This window comes from Patiria miniata, unplaced genomic scaffold (assembly GCF_015706575.1).
Source record: "Patiria miniata isolate m_02_andy unplaced genomic scaffold, ASM1570657v1 HiC_scaffold_20, whole genome shotgun sequence".
Classification (NCBI taxonomy): domain Eukaryota; kingdom Metazoa; phylum Echinodermata; class Asteroidea; order Valvatida; family Asterinidae; genus Patiria; species Patiria miniata.
The window spans coordinates 4556068-4574582 of record NW_024037059.1 but is presented as its reverse complement, the minus strand read 5'-3'; the positions used below and the strand labels follow the sequence as shown (position 1 = coordinate 4574582).

General features: G+C 38.4%; 1 protein-coding gene across 6 annotated transcripts in view; it reads right to left on the bottom strand.

The window, feature by feature from the left end:
- The window catches only part of LOC119727437 (probable phospholipid-transporting ATPase IA), a 35648-nt gene that overhangs the window by 15889 nt on the left and 1244 nt on the right, over positions 1 to 18515 (bottom strand). The window contains exons 1-20 of one of the 6 annotated variants that reach the window (XM_038199310.1): positions 15740 to 15966; positions 14104 to 14224; positions 12698 to 12797; positions 10713 to 10811; positions 10130 to 10175; positions 9526 to 9566; positions 8998 to 9071; positions 8329 to 8532; positions 6554 to 6665; positions 5984 to 6040; positions 5715 to 5823; positions 5438 to 5464; positions 4828 to 4955; positions 4123 to 4356; positions 3588 to 3699; positions 3051 to 3133; positions 2784 to 2833; positions 1902 to 1971; positions 1690 to 1774; positions 992 to 1179 (exon numbers count right to left, since the gene is read on the bottom strand). In XM_038199310.1, coding sequence (XP_038055238.1) covers positions 992 to 1179; positions 1690 to 1774; positions 1902 to 1971; positions 2784 to 2833; positions 3051 to 3133; positions 3588 to 3699; positions 4123 to 4356; positions 4828 to 4955; positions 5438 to 5464; positions 5715 to 5823; positions 5984 to 6040; positions 6554 to 6665; positions 8329 to 8532; positions 8998 to 9071; positions 9526 to 9566; positions 10130 to 10175; positions 10713 to 10811; positions 12698 to 12797; positions 14104 to 14224; positions 15740 to 15770 — 1971 coding nt within the window. In that variant the 5' untranslated portion in view covers positions 15771 to 15966. Of the gene's footprint in view, positions 1 to 991; positions 1180 to 1689; positions 1775 to 1901; positions 1972 to 2783; positions 2834 to 3050; positions 3134 to 3587; positions 3700 to 4122; positions 4357 to 4827; positions 4956 to 5437; positions 5465 to 5714; positions 5824 to 5983; positions 6041 to 6553; positions 6666 to 8328; positions 8533 to 8997; positions 9072 to 9525; positions 9567 to 10129; positions 10176 to 10712; positions 10812 to 11616; positions 11716 to 12697; positions 12798 to 14103; positions 14225 to 15739; positions 15967 to 18515 lie in introns of those variants that run through there. The other 5 variants (XM_038199309.1, XM_038199313.1, XM_038199314.1 and 2 more) reach the window with 5 other exon arrangements.

Genomic DNA, 18515 nt, shown 5'->3' with positions numbered 1-18515 from the left:
CGAGCCATACAACAAATGAGCGGTGTTTATATCACGATTTTGGGGGACAAAAACGTTCAAGATCAGAGCAATAAATGTTACGAGATCATTACCGTAGTACGCTTAGTCATGGGAGTGACAGTCCCGACGCATGCCGTAGCTGTCGGTCAGCGCAACGGTCAATGACGTTGAAAATCATCACACTCACAGCATGCTCTCGCGGGTCTCTTTTGCTCCATCGGCAGGTTTATTTTTCTCTGTTCAATCAATCAACCATTCGTATAACATCTAACTTTGGCTCTATTGAAATGCATGTTGTGCTTAGGTCCAAAATCTACCGTGTGTTCTTATTCCTCCGTGCGTAAACTATCCTATTTTGTCGCCAACGTTAGCCCGAAAACAAAATGGCGGACATGAATTTTGCTTCGGCCAGCTGATGTGTGACGTCATGGGATTGGCCTATACGGCTATTGCATGTTTTTTGCGTGTGTGGAAGTGGCAGTGCAGTATACGACTTGACTGTGGTGAAGTTAAATACTATGTCTGTACATTGATCGGCCGTTGATAAAAAAGAAATCTTTTTGGGGCAGTTTTCCCGCGCTCCAACCAAACGACTATTTCATTATCGTCTTGGAATTATTTACTGCGAACATGGTATATGTTTAAATGCCTTTTTATGTATTGAATAAATGTGAAACGGAATTTTCCAGCCTGAAATGGAATTCAGGATTTTGAAAACGGAATTTGCACTTTTCTGAAACGGAAAATCATTGGCCCTACAAGTTCAGCATTAACTGTAAGCAAGTTCAATCAATACCTATAGTTAGCCATAGTTTGGCTAACTTTCATCACTTGCAGGCATGGTGACAATGTTGGACTAATGAAGTCAATCGATATGCACATTATTAATGGGGAAAGTTAAAGTGGGACTTCATGGCTAGTGTTTGGTACCGAGATATTCACATAAAAAGTGATTGTGAACTTGGAGACTTGCACATTCGATTTTACTCACATCCTGCAGTTTGTCTTCGATGGCTGAGGCGCCAATCAGATTGAAGTTCATCTCAATCAGCTCGGCAGCTTCCTCCAGCTTGGCCTCTCTGTTCTGCAGGGCCGTGCTGGCCTTGTAGTAGGTGGCACTCCAGTCTTCGTACTCCTGCTTGGGGATCTCACGGAAGGCAAAACATAAAGTGCGCAGACCTACAGAAGGAGGGTTGTGCAATTAAGAGAATGGCAAATTTCTTCTTACAACTTTCTTCTTAAATCATTTATGTGTAAACTCTAGTGATTTAATTAATAATAACAATGTGGTGTTTATATAGTGCTTAATACCAAAGGTCTCAAAGCGCTTCACAATTATTACCCTTGTTCTTCAGACCACAAGACCATTTTTTTGCAGCACCTCGAGATCAGCGCAATCTGATCTCTACCTTCACAGTTTAATACCCATTAATACTCCCGGGTTAGAGAGAGGCAATCGTAGTAAAGTGTCTTACCCAAGAACACAAGCACCATGTTCCCCTGTCAGGGTTCGAACCCACGTACCACGACACTTGAGTCGAACACCGTAACAATTGGACCACAACGCTCAGACAAAAAATCGTGAACAGTATATGAACAATGTAAAGGTGTTAATACAATTCTACTGTTCTTTGAAATTTCTCTTTGGTGGAGGGAGATTCTCTGGTAGAAAAAGAAGCAATCACACACCTTCTGAAGCAAATTCTCCCAAGTGCAGCAATGTCTCATCCCTGTGCTCCTGGTTGTCACCAAGTCGTTCATAGATCACAGAGTCCTGCAAACATGTTGATAACAAATATTTCATTCAAATTCTCCCAACTTGCAATGTCAATTTTCACAAAACAGTTTTTAAGAAAGTGTTCCCAAAGCCTAAAAGTTTGCATTTATTTTACGGTACTCACAGCTCCTTTGCACAGCAGTAGTATGGTTCCATTGCTGGTGCGCACAATGACCGACATTCTCTTCCGGACACTGTAAACAGATAGAGACAAACTTATCATTTCCAGGCAAAAGGTTTAATTATTACAATAAATATGTAATTGTAGAACCTAAAACTTGATCAGGTTTAAATGACTAAACATCAGGGGATTGAGACAATTAAAGGGAATGTACATCGTTGGCTTTTGCTGTTATTTTTAAAAATGAACTATTTGAGGGGTTAGTATAATAGATCAAATGTTGTTACACTGACATGTTTGAAGTTTTGTGTTCGAAAATGCTGGAAAAGCCAAGAAAAACAAAAACGTTCAAGTAGTCTGGTTCCCTGACTCCACTAAAGATGAAATGGATCAATTTATAGATGCCGGAGAATTGTTAGGTCAGGGAACTAGTCTAGCTGGCCTGCACCCGTTATGAACATGTAACCAATAGCAAACAAAATTTTGACTGAACAAAATGGTAAATTTGGAGCAGTAGTTGAAAAATAGTTAGGTTTTTCCAACGGTGGTCGGCCGACCACCGTTGGAAATTTATACAAAAATACCATTTTCTTGAAAATGACTTCACACCAAGTGCCATAATTTTACAGGATGCTTTAGACAGTCATTAACCAACATCCTAGTGAGGTATTTCGTAAAAACTTGGTAGTTTTATTTGTCGATGTTTGCAAATGTTGTATATTCCCTTTAAATATGACTGGGTCAAATTTTTCATAATTGATGAATACTTGAATCTGAAACATCTGAAAACATCTTTTTTTATAAACGGTGTCCTACTTTGTTATACAAATATGACAGAATTTCATTTACAAAAAAATTTACTTCAAAAAATTGTTAAATGCCTACCTGGTGAAGTCCAGAACATTCAGAATGTCGTATCGTTCCTGCTTCCCCATCTAAAACAAAAAGAAAGACACAAGAAAATCTTACCCAGACACCGAAATTTGTGCACGATTCTCAGCTGATCAATCTAAACAATTTTCACCACTAAAGAGCTGTAAGTTTCCCTGATTTGCATGTTTCTGCACTTTATACACATAGTCTAATCATTTCTTTTCTCAGACATTGTAGAGTATTAATAACTGAACTTTTTTTTTGCACAAGAGAACATACCACATTGATTTCCACATAGTCTGGTGTCCTGACATTAAACACGAATCCCAATGCATGGGCTGCATCAATCAAGGCACCTTCATCTGTTGATAAACGATAGCAAATGTCAGTGGATAAAAACAACACAACTCAAACACTTTTTTGTTGTTGCTAAAATATGTGGCGATTCTATTTGTAAGGTAATTGTAATAAGAACATAAACCATCAGCAACAGACAAGCAACTGTAGGGCCACAAAACCAAGAAATTCCAAGACTTCAGAAGACTCTGTACCGTGTTTTTCAATTAATGGCAGACGTAGAAATTAAAAAAAAAATTAAAATTAGCTGATCCGAGGAAAAGTTACACATTTGAGCAACGGTGAAATGCCACTATTGTGAAGGCTGTTACACATTTAGTTTAATCTAGAGACTAAACTGGCACCAACAATCAGAAGAAAACTTTTGTGAAAATTTTTGGTTTTAGATGCTTTCTCCTCTGCTAGTCATGTCCCTGTTTGTCAAGTTGTAAGTCATCATGTTCTGATGTAATCACTTACCTGGGGAGGATGCTTGGTAGGTGATCTTATCACTATCTTGTTCTTTCTCTGGGATCACTGTGTGACACACGGCCATCATGGTCAGGAACATACGGATATGAGACGCAGTCGGCTGCATAGAGAAAAGACAGACAAGAAATTGAGACGAAAATTGGCCCTAGGTGCTGTTTTTGACTGCCAGACATAGAAAGATGAGAATATTTCCTAACGGTTTCTGGTAAGGCATGGGGCATGGAGTGACAGTAATTTAATATCTACCAAGCAACTTCTAGGAATTACATCACCTTAACACAAACAATTTCAACCTTTTCTTTGCAGTATTTTAAAAACGTACTTAGTATAGATCCCACAAATTACAGCAACACTTTAATAAGAAGCCTGCTCATTAAAGTGTACAACAAAACATGTACAATAACAAGCTAAACAAAACTGAACAACATTGCTTGCTATTTGCTCAGCCGAATTCTGCACACAACCAAGGAAAAGCAAAAAGCAAGTATTTAAATTAAGCGTGTAAATTAGTAACTATTCTCACATGTTTATTTTGCAGATTCTCCAGCAGCTTAGCCTGTGAGAAAACATTTGCATCATCCCCGTTGGTACCGTACACGATCCCTGCCACCGTGCATCGCTTGAACACCATGATGTTCTCAGTCAGCGTACCAGTTTTGTCCGAGAAGATATACTTGACTTGGCCAAGTTCGTCATTCAGGTTTGACGTGCGAGCATTGGCTGCTGTGTTGGTGCCCTCATGGTACATATCAATGTCCTAATAATAGGAAGAGGTTGAAAAGAATTTAATTTTTTCAAGGAAAATTGTTCTAAGTGAAATTCAATCAAACTAGTATCCAAGGGGTGAGGGCCTCAAAGTAAAGTCTGAATGATGAGGCTTTGCTGGCGTTATTGGGCGTGTAATCTTGGAAGGAGATTGGAAATGTAAGATAATAAAGTTGTCAAAGTATGAAACATGCCCAGTGTAACAACATAGAACAAGTCAAAAATCTAAATGTTATACTGCCTCAGAATCCCTAGTTGCCAACTGCAGCAGGATACAATTGTGGCGTTGTTCAATGGGACTCGTCGTCTCAGAATTTATAGTTTATGCACCAGTGTTGATGGCCAGGTCCCACAGATTTTTACCCACGTTGCACTGTTTTGCATCTGGCAGCGTTATAGTTAGTCACTGCATGTGGTGTTTCTGTGAACATCTCCCCTCTTTGATTTGTGGTTTGAGACTCACCGCGCTAATGAACCAGGCCTGGCCAAACTTGACCAGCTCTAAGGTGACTGGCAGGCTGATGGGAATCAGGTTGTTGTACAGGATGATGAACGTCAAAAAGTTGTAGAAGAAGGAATTAGGAGAAAAGTCTGTTGGGAGTATCAAAGCAACAAGATTTTTATAAGTTAGTACGAAAAAATACCTCCAGGGCCCAATTTTTGAGCCTCTGCCTATTTCACATATTCCATTTGAGGTAGGCACAGTAAGCAGCACACCACTTCAAAGACAAAAACAATCTTATACTGTGTGTAGCAAACCAGTGCTACACACAAATCTTTACGTGAAAGTTTGTTTGTTGCAAGTTGTGTTAACTTGAGATAATTTCTTGGGATCAAGATATTGTCTTTGAGTGTTAGCCGAAAAAAAACAATGTCAGAACAAAATACTGAATTAAATCTCACTCACAAGTAAACTGATGCCCGTTACTGCAAAAGCTCAGATCATTTGTTTTACAACCAACCGGACTGGGATGTGACCAAGTGTTAAGATTTTAGTGCGACAAGTCAACACACAGCACATCAAGGGTATCAAAATTAACAGGAAAAAGACAGACCAAAGCCACACATACTACCTTTTGCATCTGGATTAGCAAGAGCATCTAAACATTTCCATTTCGCAGAAGCGGGAAATTGAATCAAAGGGCAAAATCAATTTGAAAACTGAAGGCTGTTTGTGAAGGTTGCAGCAGCATTACAGGAGATCAAAAGCTATACATTAATTCTATACTGTCTAAGGAAGCTTGGGTGGGAAGCTTGGGTGGGAGAGTAAGCAATTCATAGGCCACTTGACTACTGAGTACGTTGTCTTTTGCAATGAACAAAAAGACTAATGAAGAATTTCTTTCTTACCTTGAAACCCTATGTACCAATCAGATGCCAAGTGCCGCCTGTTCCACACCTCGGCTGCAATGGAACTGACCAGGGAGAGCACAAGAAGTATAACAAATAGGAACAGAATCTGGAAGAAACCATTGGAATAAAAGGGTTAATACAGTAAGATAAAGAGTACTGAGAAAACAACACAGTAATATCTGAAACAAGAAAATACTCCGCTTTGAACCTCAACTTTGACTCTGTATGACATCTTATCGATTTCTTTCGTGACCCAAAATTCTCACCTGTGAATTTGTTGTTCTATCTACTGTTGATCTTTTCAATGGTGCTGCTTTGGAATTCTGTAAAGTAATTTGAACAAACAGTGAAGTGGTCAGTTATTATGTTAAAGATATATAGGTCATTGATACAAACAATAATTAATTTTCCATATCTTCCTACTTGCTCAAGACAATGCTTAGACCCTTTGAAACTGTAGTTGCATCTGATTATGAATGCACTTCTAACCAATGCATTAAACAAAATATGAAGCAGTGGAAATCGTTTCCTGAAATATAAGCGTTACCAACCAAAATTCAGAATTATTAGTTGGGCTGAAATATTCAATGTAAATTGAGGATTAACTAACCTAATCATATGAATTTACCTCATCAATGTGTTTATACAGAGGAAATCTACCTTACCAAGTATCTCAGGATTCAGGAAAAAAACACTGGATTTCATTCATTTAAAAAAAATGACTTTTGGCAGATACTGTACACAAATTGGAAGCTGCAAATAATGATGTATTTCTCTTGAATCAGTTTGCACAACAATTTGGGACAATTTTTACCACACGCCTGTCCCTGTCTCACCATAAGTAGCTTGCTCTCATGACCCGTATAGATGGCTATCCCATGAATCCACTGTGTGTTCTTGAGTACAGCGCCCCTGAGTAAGACCTGCTCTGGACCAATAGGTACTGACCTGAAAAGCATACCCCAAAATATAGAACGATTAACCCATACCCTGTCAGGTATATTCATTACTACAGTCTCTTGTACCACAGATGTGGTAAACTGGGATGTTGAAATAACTCACAGCAATCAATGCAATCTGGCACAACACAATGAACCAGCGCCATACTATCGCATGATCTTGCTGCAATGTACTGCTATAGTTGTTGATTTCAAGTGAGTGTGTTGGATTATGCTGTATCATGTATATTATTTAAAGAGGTTGTGGAATGCTCGAAGACATTTCCGTCATTTTTCGGGTATATGTAGCCTAAGGTGTGATGAAATAAAAACGACTATTGTGTCTGTCATGAAATGAGTAGAAAAGGTACTTTTGAGAGCTGTTTTTCAGGTCCTGTTTCGACTCGAACGTGCAATTTGTGTAAAAGTCGTCGTTGGGGGCAGCAAACAAAACGTAGTAAATTGTGACGTAATAAACAGGACTCCCGATGCAGTGTAGTATAAACGAGTCCTGTTTATTACGTCACGATTTAGTACGTTTTGTTTGCTGCCCCCAGCGACGACTTTTACACAAATTGCACGTTCGGGTCGAAACAGGACCTGAAAAACAGCTCTCAAAAGTACCTTTTGTACTCATTTCATGACAGACACAATAGTCGTTTTTATTTCATCACACCTAAGGCTACATATACCCGAAAAATGTCTTTGAGCATTCCACAACCTTTTTAAACTGTATCACTGTGATTGTAAGTTAAGTGTTGTCAATGCTAAGAGGTAGTAAAAAAAAGTCATGGACATGTGCAAATCCAGATGTCCTACTCAAAAAAAACGGCAGACTGTGAAACCAGACTGTGAAACAGTAAGCTGGCACTCTAGTATCTGACAACTCACAGGGAGCTCCAGTATGTGATTCACAGCTCCGCACACACACACCAACACTTACCTTACATACCTGCTGTGGATATTCCTTTGTATTCGTGTAGAAAAAAAACGGAATAAAATCTACTTTTACTCACACTGTGGACACTCTTTCAACCGAAATTTTCGATCATGATTTCCTTGACTGTTCCTTTTCATTTTGCGACTGATAAACCTAACCCCAAAATGCATCTAAAACTGTTTTCCGGAGAGGGGAAACCCTGTGTGAACATGGGTATTCCCCCACAAAATGTTTACACTTCCTGCACCCTGTGGACCTCTTTTGTTCACCGGTCCACAAAGAGTATGCAATGTTAGAGCACTGGTTCTTAAGCTTTTGTTGCAAACTACGCACAGATAATTTCGTTGCGTCAGTGCAACAAGGTCGTATCTCCTAAAATGGCATGAACGACGCAAAACGCGAGTTTTAGAATGTCAAAAGGTCGTATCTCGCTCAAAATAACCCGGATGTACACGCAAAGTCAATGGACGTCGAGATACGACCTTGTTGAACGGAGCGTATTCGCGCGAGATACGACTTTGTTGCAGAATGGAGTTACGACCTTGTTGCACTGACGCGACGATTTCATACTGATTGTGCATAAACGACACACAAACCCGTAGCATCATCACATGAGTGGAGTTATAGTCTGTCTAGCTCTCTGTGTCTGGCTTTTTTTTTTGAACATTGAGGAGATATTAGTGCACAGAATGCAAAGCAGTATAATAACAGTTCCAAGTTTGTAAGTGCTTACAGTGACTGGTCCTGTTTAACCCTGATGTTGCCGGTGAAGTCATACAGGTGTCGGTTTGGCACATCGCACTCTATCCTGCCGTTAATCTGCATCAGCTCTTGATCCGAGACTAGGTGGGCCGTCTGCGGGACACCCTGGCGAATCTTGAGGTTGGTCTCTCCATCTAGCTGGGCAGTTTCTATGTAGCACATGGCCTGTGGGGCACTACGATGGTACCAAAAATATATTGTAATGAAATGAAAATGTGTACACAGTTAGAGTGCCATGGACACTTTTGAGAAATAACTGCTTTCATTACCAGAAATAAATTAACAATCAGGGGTGAGATTGGGCAAAAAAATGAAAAATCCGCAAAATAATCAGCAGAGGGTTTGAGGGTCGCCTAGGGCCCCAGAGCAACGTAGGGCCTACACCTATGGTACATCTATGGTATATGTCTGTATTTGCCTACATTAAAGCACCTCTTACAATACCCACATCTTTTCTGCTACATAAACTGTCATAGGTTAAAAACAATTTTATGGTTAAACCTTACGGACTCCGTATTTCAAAAGGGATTCTTAAAATTTTCCTGAATTCATGAAAAACCCTGGCAAATCTCACCCTTGTACAATAATGATAACCCTTGGGGACTAGTTTAAAGGATAGATGTGTGTTATCAGTCCTTACCTGGAAGCAAGTAGCACTAGATCGGCAGGAAAGAATTCCTCTCTGCTAACTTTGACTATATCACCAACAGCCACCTGAAAAAAAGTAACAAGAATCTTTCTTTTACTTCCAAGAGAAATCAGAAATTTGGTCAGAATACCTGAAAGCCGTAAGGCTAACATTAACACTAACTCCTTCGGGTGTAAAAAAAATCATTTGAAAATTTGAGGACTCGGGACTATTAGGGTTAATTTTAAAATCTAGGACGCTCTTATTTCTCTAAATAGAAAAAAGCTGGTCAAGATATTATGAAGCAGGGTTAATACTGCCACATAAAAAGTGCTTGGAAATGCATATGCCAAAAACATATGCCTCACATCTTTTTTTCTCTAGATCTAAAAGAAATTTTAAAAACTAAATCTAGGTAGTGTTATAACATCCACACACAATAAAATATGATAATAAAACACTAGAAGATTCAATAATTTGTTTAGACCATTATGGACAAAGGGATTTAGTAAAAACCTGACCCTATAACAGTGTGCTTACCTCAACCCACCGTACTCTCATCCAGACCCCGTAACGAAGAACTGTAACAAACAATGACACATATAGATTTATACGTCACATGTGAGACAAAACATGTGAATTCCATTTTTATGGTAGTGTAGCCTTAATATTTTCTCTACAGGGAAGCACACAAAGAAACCATACACTGATTGGTGGTTCTAATTTTTAAATATTTTTTATTATATAACCGACATACATATCCTTGTCAGTTGATTGGTGGAACTCACATCACGTGACATTCGTTATTACTCCCATTCGCGCCGGCTCTCAAAAGTACTATCCGCCCATGAGGAATGGGAAATACTATTGAACAGTTAGGATCATTCTTGTTCCAATATGCGGTATTTGTGTGCAAAGGCGTGCTGGTGTGTGCGTTCAGCGTTGCGCATAGCGCGTATTGTTCCAAAGAGCCAGCGCTACAGAGTGGAATTCAAACATTTTCGTGAAAGGGTGGTTTGGAAGAGAGAAATACATTTCCCATCAATTTTGTAGTGAAATAAAAGTTCAAATATATCAAATGACAAGGATCTTTATGCAAGTGAAAGGATAATATCCATGTAATAAAATCATGAAAGCCACCTACCTAATACTTTACGTCTGTTAACCTCATCATCTGCACGGTGGCGTTTCTATTATAAATAACAAATGAATCAATCTGATTAGAAATTAAAGTTCAACTGAAATGATTTTAAATCAAGAAAAATAATTTTCGTAAAACATTTTTTTTCTGGTGGAATGACCTAAAATGTATTAGAAACGCCACAGCTGTAAAAAAAAAAAAAATCTCTTGGTAAAATATTTACAAGTTATGATAAAAAAATGAAACAATTATCTGGGCATTTCTTCCCTTTCTGCCACTGGTATGCTTTCTACAAAGCAATTCAATCATCCTTTGTCATCTAAATTGAGATCACATCTTTGAGATTTTTATGAAATACTTCAACTTTTGACTATAACATCAAAGTTGCTAAAATGTGGATGAGATTATCTTGTTAAGGCTCAAAATGTCTGTCCAAAGTCAAAAGTCAAAAGCAAAGTCTTCTGTTCTCATTCACATATAAAGTTAGAGGTCAAAAATCAAGTTGTTTTTGTCCAACAAAAAGCCAAACGGACAGAAAAAAATCAAACATGCTCGGACTTGTAAGCCGTCTTTGAATTTTACTCACCAAATCTTCTGCCGTTTCTTTGACACCAGCAACAGTAAGAATAAATAGTAACGGTATGACAGTTGTCAAGGTCCCATTGGGGGAGACACCCGGGATTTGCTACGATGAAACGGGGAGATACACAGGAGAGGAGAAAAGATTGGTGTGCATGCAACATGCAGGAGGGGAACACTGAACTTACCTGATGTGCAAAAAACATGGAACGGTCCGTGAACTGTTGCCATGGAAGATGACTTTTCTTGGTTTTCAATATGAAGTGTGTTTGTGGAGAATATGGAATGTAGGACTTACCTGTTTTAATGTGAGTTAACCTGCGCCGAATGATGTGGTGAGTTGAACAAGGAAATGGTAAATGTAACAGACTTATGGCAGTATTCTATGATTCTTAACTTGTTTGTAGAAATGCTCAGAATACTGGGAAAAAAATTTCACCGCTGTCGGATAATTTTGGGGAGAAATTGAAAGCTAAATCTTACCTTTATGCAGTGGATTAAAGTCGCCCCATGTCAAATTATGTGGTGAAATGAGCCATGAAATAGGAAATGTGGTTGGCCTCTTTCTCTGCATTTCTTGTGAAACCATAGAAAATAAAAGGTCTCTGGACAAATGTCGTAAATTCTCTCTAAAAAAGTTTGGAGTTTTTTTAAAAATGGAAGTAGAATGGGCAAACAAAAAAAACTGTTTTTTTTGTTTGACTTGTTTTGTTTGACTTGACTTCATAAAATTGGATAAAAAAGTTGTGCATCATCGTGATCGAAGCACACTTACTTTAGAAACTAACTCCTGAAATCGGCACCTTCAAAATGTCAAATGTCAGGGAGAATCGGTCAAGTCAAGGTTGAAAGCGGGAGACAGGAGAACAAGAAGGAAATTGGGGATTAGGCACCGCGGTTTCTGAACTTACAAAATCCTCGATGATTTCTTTGATGGCAGAGACAAACAAGATGAATAGGAGTGGGAACATGGTGGTGAATTTACCCGTTGGCGACACGCCGGGAATTTGCTGTGAATGGCATGGGAGATAAAAAAAAATGATGAGGAATATGTTTTAGTGGTTGAACAAACTGTTATGAATGGCACAGCTGGCATACATGTAAATAAGTTACGTAATAATTTCCATTTCTATAAGGCCATCAACTGTTGTAAAACATTGATCTTCTTCAAAATCTTTTTGTTATCATCGTTCGGATCATCAGTATGATAACATGTCTGATGTGAATGGAATTTACTATCCAAACATTATTAAACTGTAAACTTTATAATATTCATTGGAACAAATGAAAATGTTGAAATTATGACATGATATATTGTAAATGACTACTAAGAATGTATGTGCATGTGTGATCATAAAGGGAAGTGTTTATATCTTGCTGGATGTTTATGTACATGTATGGAACGCACTCATTAGTAAATTCGTAAAATATCTGTAAAGCAGTCAAAAACACACTTTTGTTTTGAATACACGTACATGAAGGTGCATACATGTACGTACTTTACAATTACATTCATGATTATTAACTTTACATGTACAATAAACTCTTTTTCCCAGTAAAAAAACGCAAAAAGTAATTTACCGATGTACATGTGATAAAATATGTGTGTAACTTTATACTGAGATGTTTAGAAAAACACACACGCTCCACAAGTGCATGTAATCAAAGAAGAGTTTTAGTCTGTCAAAACAAGTACGCAGCCACAATGCCGAAGGCTGAACAGAATAAGTACTTGTGACTGGTTGTGATAAACAAATTTCCTTGGTAATATTTTCTGCCAAGAAACTCAGGATTTGCCTGAAGAACCACTCAGTATATATCTTGTGCCATTTTTTCTTGAGCAATATTTTTTCCCCAAACAAAACCTTTCGGTGCTCAAACTATTGCTTGGCCGCTTTGCAAAAAACTGAAGACTTGTCAAAATTGAGAGACAGGCAGCATAAAAAAACACAGAAAAGCACAAAACAAAGCACAAAACACAGAAACACTCACTTGTAGCAGTGCAATGAAAAGAAAGAAGACGTTGGCATATCGCCGGAACTGCTCAAACAAGAATTTGGGCAAGAAGGTGACCACGCTGTACTTGCCCGTGCTGCGGGAGGAAAATGACAAATATTGAAATGTTTACTTGCATGTAAGCTTGGTTGCTCAGAAAATGACTTTCTTTTTACATGTTAATCCTTATAACTTGCTACGTGTAAGGATGCTTCTGATATCTGCCACAATTTAATGGACTCGTGTGACAAATGAGGGCAGTGTGTTGTAATATCAAACTGACTTGCTGAGGGGGTAATTCGTCACCGTTTTCACGAACTGACACTGACACGTAGTGTGGTGTCAGTTCCTGAAAACCGCGAAATCAATATTTTCGAAGCAGGTCGTTTCGTACCCAAGTCGTTTCGTACCCAAGTCGTTTCGTACCCAAGTCGTTTCGTACCCAGTCAATTATGATGCACAAAGGAGATTAAGCCAGTCATGCAAACACGGAAAATACATACACAGACAAGCTAGATCAAATCTGTGAATTAACTTGCAAAAATGTTCTTTCTCCATCGGTGTTTTCTTGGCATTTTTACGATGTCTTTCTCGGCATTTTTACGAATCCGACCAGTTGACAGAGCGCTGAGCACGTGCCTGCGCCTGCATAGCCATGCTAGCGCTATCGATCGCATAGCTGTGCACAGACTAGTTACCGCATTTCATCATTGGCCCCTGCGCGGCGCGGCGGGAACCAGTCGTCGCCGCATTGCGCTTATTACGCACGTGATATAGACATCGAATTGCGAAGTACATGTAGTTGAATCGCGCAGTGAATTTGTAAAAATAACGGAGTTTTCTTTTGAAAAAACAGCGAATGTAAGTAAGAAAATAATAAATACAAGCATTTTTTGATGCAAAAGGGTTGTTGAGAGGTACTTTGTAAAGACAGACAAGACATAAGATTTTTATTTTTATAAACAACAACCTGGGTACGAAACGACTTGGGTACGAAACGACCGACATTCAATATTTTTGGTTTCACAATCTACGCTACATATTTCATACACTGACGCGAAACAGAACGATTTTTCGTTTTCACGAACAGAAACGCAAGCATGTGGCTGATATGCAATTTGGAGAAAAATGCTTGGAAGGGTTTGACACGAATTTAATCCATCCGTATACTTGTGGACTTACACAAAAATTGAATTGAAAACCTTTTTAAGGTCGGTTTCAGTTTGTGAAAACGAAACGTACGGAGTGTGCGCATGCAGTGCTGGCTGTCGGCTCGTGAAAACGAAAATAGCCCGGTCCAGTGAAATACGCGCACGTGCTACGCGCAACTGACTGTCGGTTCGTGGTGTCGGTGACAAGTTGTGCAAACATTTCATACTGTGCTGTAATTTTTCACCACTTACTTGACTTCATTGTTGCAGAATTTGGTGGCCTGTGTCTGGTTCAGATAGATGATCCTAGACTCTGGCTCGGCCGGCGGGAGAGGGCTGAGATTGATCCCATCGGTCAGGTCCGTCCGTTCATCTGCAACAGGAAGAGAGGTTGGTATAGATTTTCATGATCGTGGTAAGGTTCTTCAAAAGCAAATTTATCACTTTGCTTGGTAGTAATTTTTTTCTAGAAAGTCAAGCAGTTAAATTGTCCAGGAAAATTTTACTTTGATTTTGTCCATTTATGACAATGAGCCCAATATGGTAAATTTAAAAACAAAGAAACAACAGCTTTGGTCTATGAGGGATTCCACAATAACAAAATAAAAGAATCGTGACTATTCCCGTTTTTTTAAGCCCTTTAATTTGTGTGCCACACATGGGTGAAACAAATATACTTCAGATTTTTAATTATTAAAAAACCATACATCGTCAGCTTTTTAAAAGCTTTCTAATCAAATCACATAGCGCTTCAATGGACGTGTATTGTTTGGCTTGACAATTCGATCAGCACCATAATAAACGGCGCATCACTGTGAAAAACAAATGATCATAATTTATGGGGCAGCAATTGCTGTGTGAAGTGCTTTTCCCTGGAGGGAAATTCAGCACACAACACACAGTTCAATGTCTGTGCACTCGTATTAACAGCGAGTCACCATAGCCACAGTCAACACAAAATCAATATCGCCACATGTTACCACAGTGTAAGAAGTATGTTTGCACAACATGTAGGCTTTATATCAGTTCCATATTCATTGATTTTTTTCCCCATGAATGAATTTCCAAATACAAATGTCATCACGGAGCATTGACTGATACTTGAGAGTGCAGGTACTGGAGAAGAGTTTATTGTGATACAAAATCGGCTTGCTTCACATGTTAATATCATAAACGTGTAAAAGTCTAAAGATTTAGTTTAAACATTTATTTTACCCAAGCTAAATATGTACATATATGCTGTATGGAGTGTAAGATACATGTACATGTACATATACCGGTACATGCAGACTTCTGAAAACCATCTTGTGTAAAATGTACACAGATACAGTACATGCTGTTGTTGTTGATGTGATGTAATGGCATGTTCGGCAAACTAGTGCCCTTTGTGCCATAAGCAATACTTCTGCGTTACAGAACAGTAGGTTAATCAGCAAACAAAGACGTTCGACATGAAAAACAAAGACACTTCGTGAGAGTTGTGAGAGAAAAAAGATACAGTACACACACAGTCCTTCTGATTTGAGGCGTGCGATCACACCCCCACACCATCGCACACCTAAAAGCCTCCCGAGAAGTGTGAATAATTGCACGCCTGAATTTCCCTGGACCACAGAATCACACACCTAGAAAACCACACACCTAGAAAAAACACACGCCTAGAAAAATCCAGAACCTGTGTGTCTTTTTCCACACGCCTGTGATTTTTAAATCAGAAGGACTGATGTACGTGCTCTCATTTCACCTACTGGATACATCTTAGCAGTTTACTGTCCAGGCAGTGCCAGGAGCCATTTTTAAATCAGTTAGCATGGTTAGCATATTACACAGACTACCATTTGTGCAAACAACTGCAAACACTGAACATAATTTAAATGAACAAACTTACCAGCTTCCATCATTTCAGAGTCGCCCAACATAATATTTTCAATCACTCATTAAACTCAATTTCTACACTTGCAAAAGTATACTTTTATGTCAGTATTTAAGCCATGCAACAATTAGACTTTGGATCCCACAAAATCCGGTCAATTACTCAAAATAAACAGCATGCAACACAACAAAACATCCTGTTTCGCACGAATTGTTGTTCAAAGAATTCAAACTGCATGTAAACCTTGCTTCCTCTACTGAACAACAGCTGATAATAAGATGCATTGCCAATTTGCTGCAAAACAAACGGCCGTGGCGTGCCGACCAGCCACTCTGCGCGGTGTCAGGGCTGTTAGCATCGGAATTATGTGGAATTTGCGGGCGGGTCGCGGCTGTCGCTGCTGGCGGAATGTCCCTGGCACGGTAATTATCTTCTACATTAATCAACCACACACAGGTTATCATTTCAGAAAGACACATATTAGCTGTTCAAGGGTCCTCATATCCGCACTATGCAATGAACTGTGTCCGTCTCTGAAATTGCCTGTTTAAAGGGGACCTGCATGTTGACATTGAAAATTAATCCAGCACATTTTTTTTCTGAAGTGTGAATTTTAAAGGAAACAGAAAAAGACAAATTCATTTAGCAAGTATAATGCAATATATATGTGTTATCATTATTTAAATGCTTTTCAATTGCAGGTGGGTGATTGTAAAATTCCAACTTAGGCCAAAACAAATAATAGTTCTGCTTCCGGTTTCCCTACCTACCCTATTCTGACAGCCCATACCCTAATTTTTTTATTGGAAAATGAGAAGAAAAAAAACCACCCAAAACCATCACTTTATACCTTTTACCCTTGACTACATGCAGATGCCTCCATATAATCGTACACAAAAAAAATTGGCAAAAAAATAAAAAATTCCCTACCTACCGACCCTATTTTCGAATGCCATGTAATCGGAAGCAGAACTATTTTTTGGGGGGGGCCTTATCTAACAACTTCAGAGACCGTTTGTAGGTTAATAATTTGCATTTAAATTTGCTGGTATAAGATAGCATTCTAAATATTTCCTTTGAACACGTACCCTGTATTTTGCTATAATATGAAATATGAATATTTACTTTTATAAAAGACATCAAAGATAAATGCAGGTAGTTTTTATTTAGATGTTCTACATGAAATTAAAGTATTAAAATGGAGAGCGTCATTTATTCAGAGACTTTTTTCCGGAATTTTTTTTTTTAATTTGTAATAATTCTCACACGTGCGTGTAAAAATGCTGCCCGCAAAAACATAAAAACACCATTATCGTAAAATATGACATGGAATTGTGAAGACAGTGACATTATTATCATCAACACTAAAAATAACAATGGCAAACTTGAAATAAATTCCAAATTTGTCTTTCCTTGACTGATAAAAATGCACTGACTTTCTCTGAAAATCAGGCTGCTTGTTGCATGATAAATTAACTCTGAGTTGAAACTGAAATGCAGAGAGCTGTCTCATGCACACTGTCTGGCATACACATTATCGTACATGTCAAATTTCTACATGTGTGCATTTTGGACCATGGTTTCTCTGTACTTGATACATGAAAATGACACATGCTACACGTACATTATTTAGTATTAACTTTCACGGCTGTTCTCACCTTTTTCATCTTTCACTTCAACAACTGCCCCATCTTTAGCAGGCTCAGATTCTGGTAAAGCACTTGCCATTTAGAATCATTGGCTTTTTTTTACACAATCCGTCAAATATTTGTTTTGTGAACAGATGTTCACAAACACGTATATATATCCAATAGCTCTTCACAGACTGCACACTTTCAAGATGACTAATACGAGACGAAGATAAGAGGCAAAAACTCGAACAAAACTTGGCCAACTCCTTGATGACTCACACCCCTTCAAGACAAGTTTCAAGACAGGGTATCCAGACTGGCCAATTAAAATGTTCCTGTGTTTTGTCGGAGTCAGGAAGTATGAGATTGATGTACAGGCTGCATGTAATGCATTGTGCATGGTTTGGCTGGGCTTTTCGTACAGTGCGCTTTTAGTGACATCTTAGTCACTTGAAACACTTGTACATTTGAACCTCAAACGAACAGGGGCAACTTTAAGCTTCTCAGGTTTGCAAGTATTTTGTTACAATATCTAACTCAGAGGCAGACTTGCCATGTTTGGCATCCAGCATCGACAATGGGTTCATTGAGTTAATTTATATCTGGACGTGTGGGACACAGTTGCATCACAGTTGCATCAAGGATCTTGTTGGATGATTCATGGTAATATGCTGAATGCATGTAGTTACACATGGTATATTTGTTTTAGATTTCTGTTTAAAAATTCTTGTTGTTTTAAAATTCTTGTGTTAAAATAGATCTACGTAACACTAACAGATGCTCAATAAATTCAGTGCTTTATTTATATTATGTTTAAATTGTAGTAAAACTTTTAAAAGCATGTTTTCGACAACTTTTAAGGCTGGCTCATACTTCTTGCCAAGGAAATTTGACATTAGCAGGAAATAGTTGTTTCAAAATTCGCAGGGGTTAGAATGTGTTCAACTTTTCAGAATTTGCAACACGAAAACTTGTCTGACCACACAAATTCACATTCGCATATTCATGGTAATGCGTGTATGCTCAAAGTTGTATAAACTGTACCATACTACTATCACACAGTAAGTTTTGTTGCTTGTGGGAGCAATCAACATACTCAACACAAAGCATTCCAGTTTGCTTTAAAATGATTGAGGCTAGTTTAAAAATAAAAATAAAAA